The 13,680-nt window shown below is 37.9% G+C and overlaps 1 protein-coding gene across 3 annotated transcripts in view; it reads right to left on the bottom strand.

Annotated features, from left to right (window-relative positions):
• Positions 1-13,680, bottom strand: part of PLPP1 (phospholipid phosphatase 1) — a 64,586-nt gene that overhangs the window by 28,283 nt on the left and 22,623 nt on the right. For 2 of the 3 annotated variants that reach the window (XM_054003968.1, XM_054003970.1), the window contains one exon: positions 3,857-4,137. In XM_054003968.1, the coding sequence (XP_053859943.1) occupies positions 3,857-4,137 (281 nt within the window). Of the gene's footprint in view, positions 1-3,856; positions 4,138-7,534; positions 7,687-13,680 lie in introns of all 3 variants that reach the window. The other variant, XM_054003969.1, reaches the window with a different exon arrangement.

The raw sequence follows: 13,680 nt of genomic DNA, 5'->3' as shown, positions 1-13,680 counted from the left end.
TGTGTCTAGCTTAAATTAAATGCCAAACACCACCTGAGGAATGGAGTGCCTTACAAAGAGGCATAGAAAAAAAGTACATGTTAATATTTAACTAGATTTTTTTTATATAACCAGTGATTGTCATGCGTATTTTAGAGATCTTTAAGTGCTACAAACTTGGATGTATACGTGCCCACTCTTACATGCATCTTTCAACAAATATGAATCAGATTTACTAAGCACACTGTGTTTGTGATCCTCTGATTACTGCTGCTGGCTCAGCAAAACAAAGTGTGTACGTACTATAAAAGTTGTCAAGGAGAGCCTAAGGTATTTAAACCTGAAAAGGACTGCTTTCAGCATGATGCATAGCAAACAAGATGCTGCAGTCCTCAAAAATAGTTTTATTAACCTCAGGTTAGAAAAGTGAAACTGTTATAAATAATGAAGTAGTTAGTTAAATAATGAAGTAGTAGAAGTGGCTTTTGCTATTATGTATTGGCTTTGCAAATTATTATTAACGACTTTGATATAGTACAGTTTGTTATCACATTTAACTGCTTTTGATATAGTATAATTTGTCAGCTTTTTGTGGCCAATGCTCTGGCCCCTATGTAGCTTGCATTCCCAGAACATCATTTATAGATGATATTTTAGTTTGTGAACAGTATGATGAACCTATATTATAGTTTTAGCTTTCACAAAATGTTAAAAATAGCTAATGTTGATTGAAAGTACTTGTGGAAATAATTAAAACTGCCTGCATTCAAGGAATGGATGTGATAAGGATTCCTGCCACTAACTACCGATAACTGTTGCCTGCTGAAAACATGAAATGGAGGCCATGGTGAGGAAGTAACACATGACTCTCAAAAATACAATACACATTACTGCATGTACTCTAAAAAGCAAGTCAAGGGTTGAACCAAGCTAAAGAATTCCCAGGACACATAAATTAGTTCAAAGAAATATTTGAATATGTATCATTTTTATGAATATGTATTTGACCAATACAATGGGAAAGGTATATAAGAAGAGTTGTTACAATTAACTGGTGTGCCTCTAGCTACAGTTATGCACCCAGCACTGTTTACTGTCCCTTTTGTCCCTTATTAGACCTTTAAAATAATTTTTAAAGAGTGAGGCTCATTTCTCACAGAAACCTTACTGAAACTAACCGTAACTCACGGGCACTTTACTCTTTTAGACAATCAATCCTAAATTCATTGATTTATATTCCTGATAAGGCAAGCATATAACACTTATTACCACTGGAAAATAAAAACTAATTACTATTTCTTATGCCCCCATGTTATAACATAGTAGACATATGCAAAGAGTTGGAATCATCAGATTTACATGAAACAGTACTGCAACATAATATGCAATATACTGGCCTAAAACATTCTCAGCCTCCAACTATAAAACTTACAGGCTTCCAGAAACACAGGCTGTTTTCTTGAGGTTAGTCTTCCAGAAGTTCCTACAAGTGGTGTTTTGAACTCACTCTGAACCAAACATACACATCCCAGCACTATAAAGAACTTACACAGCTACAGCTTATTCCTTAATCTTCAAGTGGGAAAAAATCAACTACTTCTAATGTTTCTTCTTCCAGTTTTACTGTTAAGGAGGAAATGGAAGCACAGATTGATTACTTAAGTTCTGTACCATTTCCAAAGTATACTTTAGAAGCTTCCATCTTACACCCATCTGTTCAACACACACACACACTTATCCTATTTTAGAAAAAGGAGTCTAATCTACCCGGGGATGCTCCATAGCAAAACTATTTTATACTTTTGATTAGTAAAAAATTGTAAGAAAAAATGAGAACGGAGGAGATAACCAATCACAAAATACAATATGAATAATGGAAACACACAAGGGATTTTTACACTGTTCTCATTGTTTTCAATGAAATAATAAAATATTAGATTTATCTTTTTTGACTGTACAATCAAGCATGAATCTTTAAAAACATTCAAATGCAACTTCAAGTTTCACTACTATAGAGAAATAATAAGTTCAATTCAGAACATGTTTTTTCATGCAACACTATGACTGTCCTGTTTTCATTCTTTTACATTTCTACCTGCCTATTTAATCTATGCAAACGAAAGTAGATGGTACTTGTGTGTGCCACTAATAATTTTGTCAACTGATACAGAAATAACTCTGGGTTACAGCTTGAGAGACTACTGACCTCTTCCAGCTTCTTGTAAAAAACTCCCTGCAATCCACCTCTCTCCTCTTAGTGGGCAATTAACTGAAAGGTTAATGCCCTTGGGCACTTGGCCTGTGTGTGGGCACAGGGCCTAAGATATCAGAAATCCTGTAAGATTTACTGGATCAGTGCATGCAGGTCAAACACCTCTACAGGACAATATCCCAACTTAAACTATCCTACCCTTCTTTGACCACTTGCTAACTTCTTCTTTATAGCTTCCTGTGCATGCAAAAGCCTCATCTGATAGCAGAAGCCCCAGAAGCAAGTACATGCTCAAGTGAGCATTTCAAGGCAATCTTTGACTGAACAGGAGAGCCCCCTCTCTTATCACTCTGTCGCAGCAGCCACAGAAAAGGGGAACATGTCAGTAGTAGGAAATACAAACTAATAGCTGATCAGTAAAGAGATGAAAAAAAAATCTTGCTTCCAGTATAGAAGTCTGAGATGTCAAAACACAGGGAAGAATACAAGGTAAGCAATCACTATGCCATTGCTCCCCCATTCTATTCTCATACACAAAAAACCTATTTTTTTTTTAAGCATAAGCTAACTCCTGTTTTTCCAGCATCTCCAAAACCCAGATATACTATTTCAGGACCATTTCAGTCATCACAACCAATTCAAATTTTCCCCACACTCCTCTTTACACTTAAGAAGCACTTTAAGACTCCTGAAGAAGTTAAACTAAATACTTGGAGTTGGCTGGCACTGGCTCTGTGGGACATAGCAGCTTCTCTAACAAGCCACTCCTGTATCCCCTGCCACACATACTCAGTGTACTGTTCTACTGCCTATCTATGTACTTGCTCCTCTACCACCAAGAGCCATTCGCATTTCATTGTTTTCCTACAGCTACTGAAAAATACCATGCATGCTACTGGAAAATTATAGGGAACACATGCCAGAAGAGCAAAGGAGCACACAGGACAGTGAGTACAACTACACACGTCTACTTAAAAACTACACAAAATGAGATGTTTTAACTAAGATGGTATATAGAACTTCTGGAAAAAGAGGTCTCCGTAAAGGTAATGTCACTCAAGCCATCCAAATTATTCTGAGCCTACTTCTAACATTTCAAGTAGCACTCAAACACTGAGTTTATAGCACTAAAGTTTGAAGTGTCAGAGGCTTTATTCTTGTTTACACAGTATCTTGCTGCAATTGAACTGGCAGGTAAGTATTCAAGATTAAAAAATTCTTAATAATGAGAAAAATTGATAGAGTGATTTTAATAGTCCTGAATATATTTAAATGGATGTGCAGTTTTTATTTGCTTTCATGCCACAGCTAAAACATTTCCTTTGCTATTCTATATCCAATTTCTAAGGCAGATTTCAAATTCTTCTCTTCGTTGGGATGCTAACATTTTAGAAACAAATAAAAGCCAATTGACTTGGAAAAAAAAAGACAGTCTCCCATAAGCAGAAACAAACACACAATTAGGCATTTATCCATACATTAATATAACAAGCTTTCACAAACTGGAAAAAAAAAAAAAACAGGGTCTAGACAGGGTTTAATGTTTAAAATTCATTACAATTTATTCTAGGAGAAGCACAAAGACTGCAGCAGCATTACCAAACTCATTGCCCCAGGTTAACAAATATGTTATACAACCAAGTATACAAGGTTACTCAGACTCACCTTCCCTCATTGATTTTTGCTTTGTCCCCATGGCAAGTGAAGTTCTCAATGTAGCCCAGGCTGCAGTTTATCCGTGTCCAGTCAGGCTGGCACACAGCAATGAAGTGAGGACGCAGTCTACCTATGGAGTACTTGGCAATGTCTGTTAACGACTGGCTAGCAGCTGCCCCAAAAATGAAGGTCCCAATGGCTTTGTAAATAGTGGCTATGTAGTTATTTCTGACAAACGAATTTGAGTGCAAATTATTATAAAAGACCGAGAGAGTCTCTCCTACGATTATCTGAAAAAGAAATACAGAGAACAAGTTAAAGATATTAAATATTAATATCTTTTATTAATATTAAAAGAAAAGTATTATGCTATTTTTGTTAATACCCACACATACAGTTTCAGAAACTATTTTTTTATAAACATTAAGCTGCAAATTTAAGTTTTCCAAGAGTCAGCAGTAACCATGTCCAACTTTATAAACACTTCCACACAGAAACATCCTTTTACTTTACCCTACCTCATGTTGAACTTAATCATATCATTTTCAGAATACCTATTAAAACAAAACCTTCTCAGAATAACATTTAACCTTATTACTTGGTATGGCCCCAATTAGAAACATTTTCTCCAGCAAAACTTCATTTTACATTGAGTCTTCTTCGACTAACTTCTACTGAGTAAAATTTTTCAAAGCTTATTAGGTTTTTCATGAAACCAGAAACTGTTCTGAAGGGTTGAAACTTTATATCCAGATCTGAAAGGCTAGATGTTTCAACCAAGAAATTTCCTATTCCTCATGGAAATTAAATCCTTTAGGGAGAAAAGAAAACTAATGAGGGTAGGGAAAGACAGGTCTTCCTGAGGTCTTTCCAAGGATTTTTCACCCTACATGTCCAAGATACATGTATCAAGTGCTGGCAAGAAAGCACACCTAATTTTGTTTTCTTGAAACTTCATCCTTTGCAGAAAGTACATCCTTATGCCAAATACAGAACTTCACTACAGATAATTTGGATGTTGAACCAGTTGGTCCCATTCTGTACAGAAGGGATCAGTTAATACAGATGATCAGATGTGTGGAGGACTGGATGTATATATGTAAAGTTACCTTGAAAAATCATGTAAAAATTAAAATTATGTCTCTGTCTGTTACTTGGGATGCTGGGTCCTGGATTCCAGCAAAGCAGAGCTTTGGTGAATGAAGCCATCACTTAGACACTGCCACCCAGGAACATGGAGTGATGGCTTGTCAGAGGCTTTGCTCAAGAAGGCAAACAGACAATACTGCCAGGTGGGTGACAATGAAGCTTTACACCTTCCACCATACCCAAACATGGACTGAAGCAGAGAAATACCAGAACATGGACTAAAACTGAGAAAGTTTTCAGTAAAGTACATAGACACCTAATCCAGAAAGTAACCTCTTAAGGAAGATGTCGGAGCAGAAATAGCCATGACAGGTAAATAATGAATCCCTTTCAAATCACGTTGCTGCAAAACCTGCAAGAAGGTCACTTATCTCAGGTACCAAAAAATTAGCTGATGTCAGTGATGTCAGTGCAATTATTACACTGGACAGACATCAAAGAATATTCATCTTCAATAATCTGACTAAGCATTGAGTAAAGCATACCAGTATTTGCTTTTACTGTCTGACTATGAAGTAATCTTGACAGAAAAGCCTGATTTCACAACTAAAAGTTATTCCCTGATATTGCAAAAGAAACTTAACTTAGCTAAATATTCATATGGCTCAAATGGAGATTGGATTAATTCAAAGGGAATACATCCATTACAAAAACTATATTTACTGGAGCCTTTTCTGACTCAGGAGGTCCCTGAGCTGCAAATGGCTGGTAGCCAAGTACTGAGAGCAATACATCAATCTTCCCATGCTCTATTCTGTTCTTCCTCACTCAGCTGTTTTAGCTGCTCTAGAAATGAAATAAGCTATATGAGCTTCAATTGTGACCAAGCACTGATGCTCTCAGGTAATATTGACTACCCAAAGGTAGTAATAGGGTGAGAAAAAAATATTCTTATCTTAAAGGCAGGATCTTTAGCATAAGCCACTTGCCAGTTAACGAAACACAGAAACACCTCCCCCCACCCCAAAATTTCATCTGCTTCAGAAGCATTTCTGTAAGTTTTTGAAGCAGCTTTTCCAAGAAGAGGGAAACCAGGCAATTCACAGCTTTAATTCTCAGAACATATTTCTACACTTGCAAAAAAAAAAAAATCCACCCAAAAGCAAATATGAGCTGAAAGTTGACCTTTATGCTGAAACCTTGATAAAAATCCATGCAGTCCCTATGCAAAGCAGAGTTAGATTATCATAATATCCCTCCTGACTGAAACCCATTAGCCCAGAGAAACAGCTGGTCAATACTGAGGATTACCTTTAGCTATGCCTTTTCATTTTTGGCTCCTAAATATACTTGGATAAATATTTATATGCCTAAAAATCTTATTTGGCATAAGAAAGTTTTAACTCTGTTCAGAGTGTGGCTCTGATGAGTTTGGATGCCACCCAACAGAATCATCAGTGGAGACTGAAGCTTTTTAGCACATCTGGACAGGGATCTCGAGGCCCCTGTAGGAACTGCAGTGCAGTCCCAGCAGACTTAGGACGCGAAATGGGAAACTGAAGAGGTCCAACTGTCCCCTCTGCTCATGAGGACACATCCCAGCTATTTTTTGCCCCAGCACTGGTATTCTTCCAAGAGCCATTTGCACTCCATGTAGTCAAGGAAAGCTGCTGTTTTCTGCCAGGCTAAGGAATTTCACAAGCTGATCCTGGCTCAGACAAGCCACAGGAGGTGGCAACAGACAGTGTAATAGCAGGACCTCAACTTTTGTCCATACATAGTAAGATATTAGGTTAGCTCAGCTGACAACATATAATTAAATACTAGGGATAGAACATCCCCATATTCTTGAGACAGTTCAGCTGAGCTAGGAGCTGTGGTCAGAGAGAGATCCCAAATTGGTAGTCACAGAGACAATCTGTCCAGCTCACTGATCTGGTGTAAAGAGGAGAAAAAAAAGAAAAGTAGCCTGTTTTCAGCCAGGTTAGGTGCAGTATTTAAATACAAATGGGCCCTGAGTTTTATCCTGACCTTCAGGGAAATATCCAGGGAAAAACTCCACACCTCTTTATTCTTTTTATTCTATTTATGCTTTTGATAAAATCTGAGTGGAAGCCATAATCTTTCTTTTAAATAGGCTAGTATTTGTTGTTACACTTCCACACACAGAAGTATTCCCAAAGATTTTGTGGCAGATAAAAAATGACGACTTAATAGGTCACGCACAATGATGTTCTGAAAGTAGCAGGTCCTGAAATAAAGACTTGACAGTCACAACACATTAGTGTTATTTTCAACAAATATGGTAAGAAATTTTTATCTCTCAGATTATGGAATTAAGCCATCATAGTTCTAAGGTTCTAAGGTATTATTTTTTTTGTTCTATAATTCTAGCTGTTTGACTTCACTTAAAGAAAACCTTTTAGTTATTCTTGCCAGACCACCATTTCTACTGCTTTAGCACCTGGCCTAAGGACATTATGTTAAGGTTGCGAAATCTTACAGAATAGTATTGTAAACCTGTATTAACAGATTACCCCTCCTCCCTCTCCCCCGCCCCCACTGAAATCAAAAGCAAGGAAGAAAAATTTAACTTACAACAATTACACTGAAAGGAATAATTATTCCTGCTAACAATTTATAAGAAATGGTGTCCTCTTTGTATGGATACCGGATGGATTCATCACTACAGAAAACGCCTCTCTGGAAGGGGGTACGTCGTGAACTGAGAATTGCAAAAGGCAAGCCAGCTGGCAAAAAGGAATACAAAATACATTACAAAACCAAAACAAACTGGCAATGGTCATACCCCCACATTTCCAAAGAGAAGTACATAAAGAGGAATGGGCATGCAGGAAGTTAGATGTTTATGCACTTCCCTTGGCCAGTGACTACTGCCTTGACTTTGTAGCTTCCAGGAAGGATTGCTGAATGAAGGAGAACAAGGTAGGATTCCTCTCATCTTCATGCTTGTGGCACTTCAAGTGTGAAAGAATGCCAAAATCATGACTGAGTAAATAGTTCAGTGACAACCACTGAGGTGCTCAATCTGCTGCTACCGGCACAATTATCAAATTTTTATTTATGTTCCAGTGAGCAACAGTTGCACCGGCACACCTTCTCTGGACAGCTTTCCAAGTCAGAAGAGCATAAATTGCATTTCATGAAAGCAGAAAAGGAGGCGTTTTCGAGGGAGTGCAAGTGCAGAGGGAATTTTCAGGAATATGGAGAAAAGGAGATTACACATGCATGCGATTCCCTTACTTCCTCACACACTGGATATCTTCCTAGAAGGACCTACAGCCTCAAGGCACGGAGATTTTATTCCCACCTCTTCCACCAAAGAGGATGCCTTTGGCTTAATCTAATACCTACAGGACACAATACTATGTTGCACAATGCTGCACACTATTGCATGTCAAGGTACCCACAACACAAACCAAAATTAGTCGCTTGAACAGCAAAGGCTTTTTCAAAAAACTCAAAATCGGATGCAAATTACCATAAACTGATAGAATCCCATTTCTAAATCCTGTTCTCTCATCATTAACACACATACAACATCTGCACAATCTCTTCTGTGTACAGGATCTCTTGGAAAGAAATGGCTGAATGGAAAACAAGCAGTGGAGGACTACAAAGAATGTTTAATTAAAAAATAATCTTCTTTAGCTTAGGCATGTAGAGCCCAGTAGCATAAAAACCCTTGACTTTATCCTCAAAATTCAGCTGTGTTGCACATAAAATGCTTACCACTTTAAAGTTACACAACAAAAATTATCTGGAGGCAACACTCCCATCCAACATTAAAGGATCAGAAAGATAAAAACAGTCTCCATCCTTCCTTCCCAGCAGAAGTAAATGTTGTTGCAGTCTCAATTCTCTCCTCAAGACCTCTGTGCCAAGACATAGCTTACCTCTCCCTTTCCAGCTAGCCCCATAATGAGCATGTGCAAATAAAACTAAAGATGTAAAGAGCAGAAGTGAACAAAAAAAGATACCAACCATCAAGAGAACTGTTAGGGAAGAGACCTAGGATCCTTTCCAATCCTCTTCCCCTCCACCCATTAAGCCCTCCAAACTATGCCTGACTTCTGGGACCATCACAAGTGATTTAACTGAGATTTTACTAACAATTTGCTATCGGTTTTGTTCTGCACACCATAAAGTGCTTAAAAGAATACTTCAGCTTGAAAACAAAAGAGCAAATAATGGCTCAAAAAGTGATCATTTCCCTGAAGTGATCTGATGAATGACACAACCTTGATCAGGCAGTTATATATAGGTCTATCATGTGGGCCCAAGCATTCCAGCTAAGCCTGTTGCAAAGAACCAGGTACCCTCTGTACTGCTGCTGTCATGAAACCAATAGCATGCAAAGCCTCCCCTCCAAAAGTGCGAGAAAAAGACCACTGTCATTGTTAAGAGGGGTTGTTTCCAATTCCATGCCAGTAGGACAACTGACACAGCTCTGGAAGCCATCCAAGCACACCAACAAAGCAGGAGGACAGCAGAATGGGCTAAGAGCCAAGCCAGAGCCTCACCAAAACACTGCACCAGTCAGATACTAGCCAGCACAGAGCCTGGGAGCTGGACTCTGCAGTACAGTGCAAAAACACAGTCTTTCCTACTAGGAAAAAATTCCTCTCCCTTTCTCTTAACAGGAAGAATATCAGTGTTTTGAAAAACACTGCGGATTATTTTTTCTCTCCCCTTGTGTTGGTTTTGTGATAGATGTCACAATACACCATCAGTTGTTTAGTATTTAGCTGACTTGGATCAGGGTTGAGGCAGAAGCACGTGCACCCATGGTGAGGGAAGGTGACTTGTCAACATAATGCTGTGATGTTTCCAACACCATTTAACCTACAAAATACACATGGAATGAAAAATTCATAATTTGCCCTGCACACATATTAACACCAATATTCCAGACTGAGTACTTGAGAGAAATGCATTGTTTGGACCTCCAAATGTAGAGAATTAGGCATATACAGATAGGAGTTTCTTAATTATTTACATGGTTACTTCTTTAGAATTGGTAGTTTTGATTATCACAATAAAGCAGTTGTTCACAAAATTAAGGTCAGCCCAAAAAAACCTTATCACAGCTTCAGCACACTGCCACAAACACCCGTGGTTATAGTTAGCTATATGTCTATATAGCTATATAGCTATATAGTTAGCTATATGTAGACTATAGTTAGCTATATGTCACTGACATCGAATCACTAACTGCATCTCCCATATTAAAGACCTGCTCTGTCAATAATGGTGTCATGGTACCTTACTCCTCATTTCCTCTAACCCACACCTGGATGTTTCAGCTTCTCAAGGTGAGAGATTGAAAATTTTCAGAATGATGGGGTTATTTGGGGGGGAAGCTTTTTTAAATGTAAATTTCCATCTACTAAATCAGAAATAAAAAGGTGTGTGGATCACAGGAATGAAGTCCCTCATGCAGTGATGATCTGTGTTCTTCCACGTTGAGTGAAGCCGCTTGAAATGTGCGTGCTCATTCTTCAGCAATATGGAGATTATGATGTAATTAGCCTATAATTGCACCTTCCTGTATCCAGATCATGGAAACAAAATACCAAACAACTCCAGGTTTGTTTTTGTTTTGTAAGCAAGTATGAAGAGCTAAAATAAAATTATTGTCTTCTCTTTCATAATTTCTTTCCACCTCCTTTACTTTGAGTCTTAAAAGTTCTGGGTATCTAAGTGGCAGCCATTAAGTAGCCATTAATTGGAAGAGCTATGCACTGAAATATATACTAAACATAACAAGTCTTTCTTCAATTTCCCCCAACTGCACAATAGATTCAAGAAGTAGTTCCACCAGTCATTTATCTTATTGCTGCTCTAGCACCTTTCAGTGTTGAAAGGATACATGCTTCATGAAAGCTTGAGAGAAAAGTTTTAATTTCTAAAAATCAGATTACAGTAAAACTGATCAGATTAACTTCACACTGTTAAACTGTAAACTGAAGTCACAGAATTACAGCATCTGTAATTTACCTCTGCCTCAATTCACAGCAGTCATTAGCCTGAAAAACCATGCCAGTAGGGGCTTTTGATATTTTCTGGATTAATGTATCCTCCAATGCCAATACCTAATCCCTCAGAACAAGCTCCATGGAGCAGGCTTAATTTACTTCTTTTTAACATGCATGGATTGACTTCACTATTATTAACTGATGGGAAAGAGCAGAAAAGTAGAAGTCAAACCAGAGGGGCATCAAGTGTTTCTGGCATGTGAAACCAGTAAGAGAACCATCTCACAACACCAAGGGTTCTGTTCTGTTTTAAATAAATCAAAGTCTGCTTTTGTGGGTTTTCAAGGTGTTTTCATTTCTAAAATCAAAATTATTTGAAATACATAACTTAAGTATTTTCTGCAATGGAAGTTTCCCTTTAAGACAATAAAGGGACAGGAAAAAATAGTTTAGCTTTTTCATTGCTGCAAGCAGAACAACTGTCATTAAGTGATACAGAGGAAAAGCTTCTTACTATACCAAGAAAAACAGTGGAGTTTCCCTATTGTTGGGATAGACATGTAACTTTTTTATCCTGACAGATATCATAATTTCAGAGGACAGGGATAAGTTTTTGCATCATCATGCCAACTTCTTAAGCATGGAAGCTCCTGGTACAGGTGGACAGGATATGACTGAAGATACTATACGATACTTGTCTTTATAATGGTACCACCATCACTAGTGTCAATGTCTTTACATAGATACAACTGAGGAAAAAAATGTTTACTGTATTATAGGAAGTGCTGGACTTTGACAGTGGATTTATTCACATAAACATCTGAAGCAGTTTCTCAAGAAAAAGTAGCAAAGATTCAATAGCAGATCACTGTGAGAAGAAATCCTGCTCATCTACCACAGTCACGTTGCCACATTCAGTTAAAAGAAAGGTCCTGCAATATCCTACGAATACCCATTTTGCTCAATTTTCCCTGAAAGCAGAAGAAATTGGGGAATTTAAGTACTCCTTTTAATAAAGAAGTGGAAACAGCAGAGGAGCAGTAAAGGCTTTCTACTGAATACTTCTCATATGACAATTCCAAAAAGCTTCCCTGATGTACACTTCATCTTCTAAGCTAGCTGTAATACAGTGAAGAAATTGCCTAAAGGGAAAATGACAACATGTATGTGAGGAGGAATTATACAGCTGGGAAGAAGTTACCTGTAGGATAATCTCAAGGATAAAGCAAACAAGCTGGTGTTATGCAGTGCATATGCATTCTTAATGAGTAACTAGCAGATGTACTGCTGACAGGGCTGGCAATTCTTCGATACAGTGGAAGATCAAGGCCAGCCAGTTCTGCCTGCAAAACAACCCTTAAAGACTGAGGCAAGAGAACATATGGAAATTTGTGCAGTAATGAGTTCAGAGTCATGCATTTGAAGCTTAAACAACTCTGACTTGGGAGCTTCTCAGTTCAAACTAGCAGGGAGAAAATAATGTACTTCTTGTGGTTGTTGTGTATCAGTATAATAGCGTGACCATTAGACGAGTCTTTTCAAAGGCATTAACACTTCTAACCCATTTGACAAGTAATTTCCTCTGACATAGTATTCAGTCAGAATTGGCAAATGCATGTGCCAATGTGTTTGGTTTTATTTCATCTGTCTTAAGTGAAGACAGAGAAGGACTGCTAGGATACATTCCTTATTACCTCAAAAACAAGAGTTTGGTTTTGCATAGTTCAACAGAGTCTAAGGGCTGTAAATCAGCCAAGCGCATATAGAGTAGATATTAAAAAAATGCAATACTGATCCAACAAGCAGCCAATAATTAAGGAACTACAAACACAATCAGTAATAAAGGTATAGGGAGAAATGCAGGTTCTGAAATGTTTCAGTCAGAATACATGCAGTAGAAACACAAGTAGCTCAACTGATAAGACTACATATTTTAAACAATTACTATACCCTTGTCCAAAAGTGTGACTCATACAGTATAATGGATTAAATTTCCTCATAAGGTGGAGTGATTTCTGACTGATTATGTTAGGTTTTTCCCCATAAATATCCTGTATAACACAGGTCTATTTCTGTCCAGATTTCTAATCTTGCTTAGGTTTCTTCACTGGGCATGAAGTTGTTCTCTACACTAAAGTTGGACACATTACCACCCTGAAGAGAACATCAGATTGTACACCTCCCTCAAGTCATCCTTCCCACTCTCCTCAGGATGGATATCACTTGGCATTTATCCATGCTGTATTTCACCAGCTATATTTCTGCCATCTTTTGTATTTGTTGCTCTGAGTTCCTTACTTTGCTGCCTCACTGCACACATGCTCTCTCCTCCAGGGCATTTATGACTACACTGAACAGGGCAGACTCTCAGAGAGCTCTACCTGACATCTTCCTTCCTTGCAAAGGACAAGGAGCACTTACTCCTACTGCTCATTTCTCACTGTTAGGTGAATTATTTGTTCATTTCAGGATTCTTTCTCCAATCTCATAACTATTTGGTTTCTTAATATTTGGTTGAAGTAAACATTGGAATATACATATCTAAACAATGAGATTTTCTAAAAAAAAAAAAAAAAAGCTGCTTTGGCCTGAGTTCTCCATCTTCCTCATTTATCACAGGGATTAGTATAAGAACAGATGTGACTAACACCAGGAAACAGTGAGCATGTTTCTGACAAAGCTTTCAACATCTGTGCTTAAGGAGTGGGTAGTAATGCTCTTTCTCCAGAGTTCTGAAACAAAACA

The sequence above is a fragment of the Vidua macroura genome, chromosome Z (assembly GCF_024509145.1).
Source record: "Vidua macroura isolate BioBank_ID:100142 chromosome Z, ASM2450914v1, whole genome shotgun sequence".
NCBI classification, from domain to species: domain Eukaryota; kingdom Metazoa; phylum Chordata; class Aves; order Passeriformes; family Viduidae; genus Vidua; species Vidua macroura.
The sequence above is the reverse complement of the archived record's forward strand: the minus strand, read 5'-3'. Positions and strand labels throughout refer to the sequence as shown.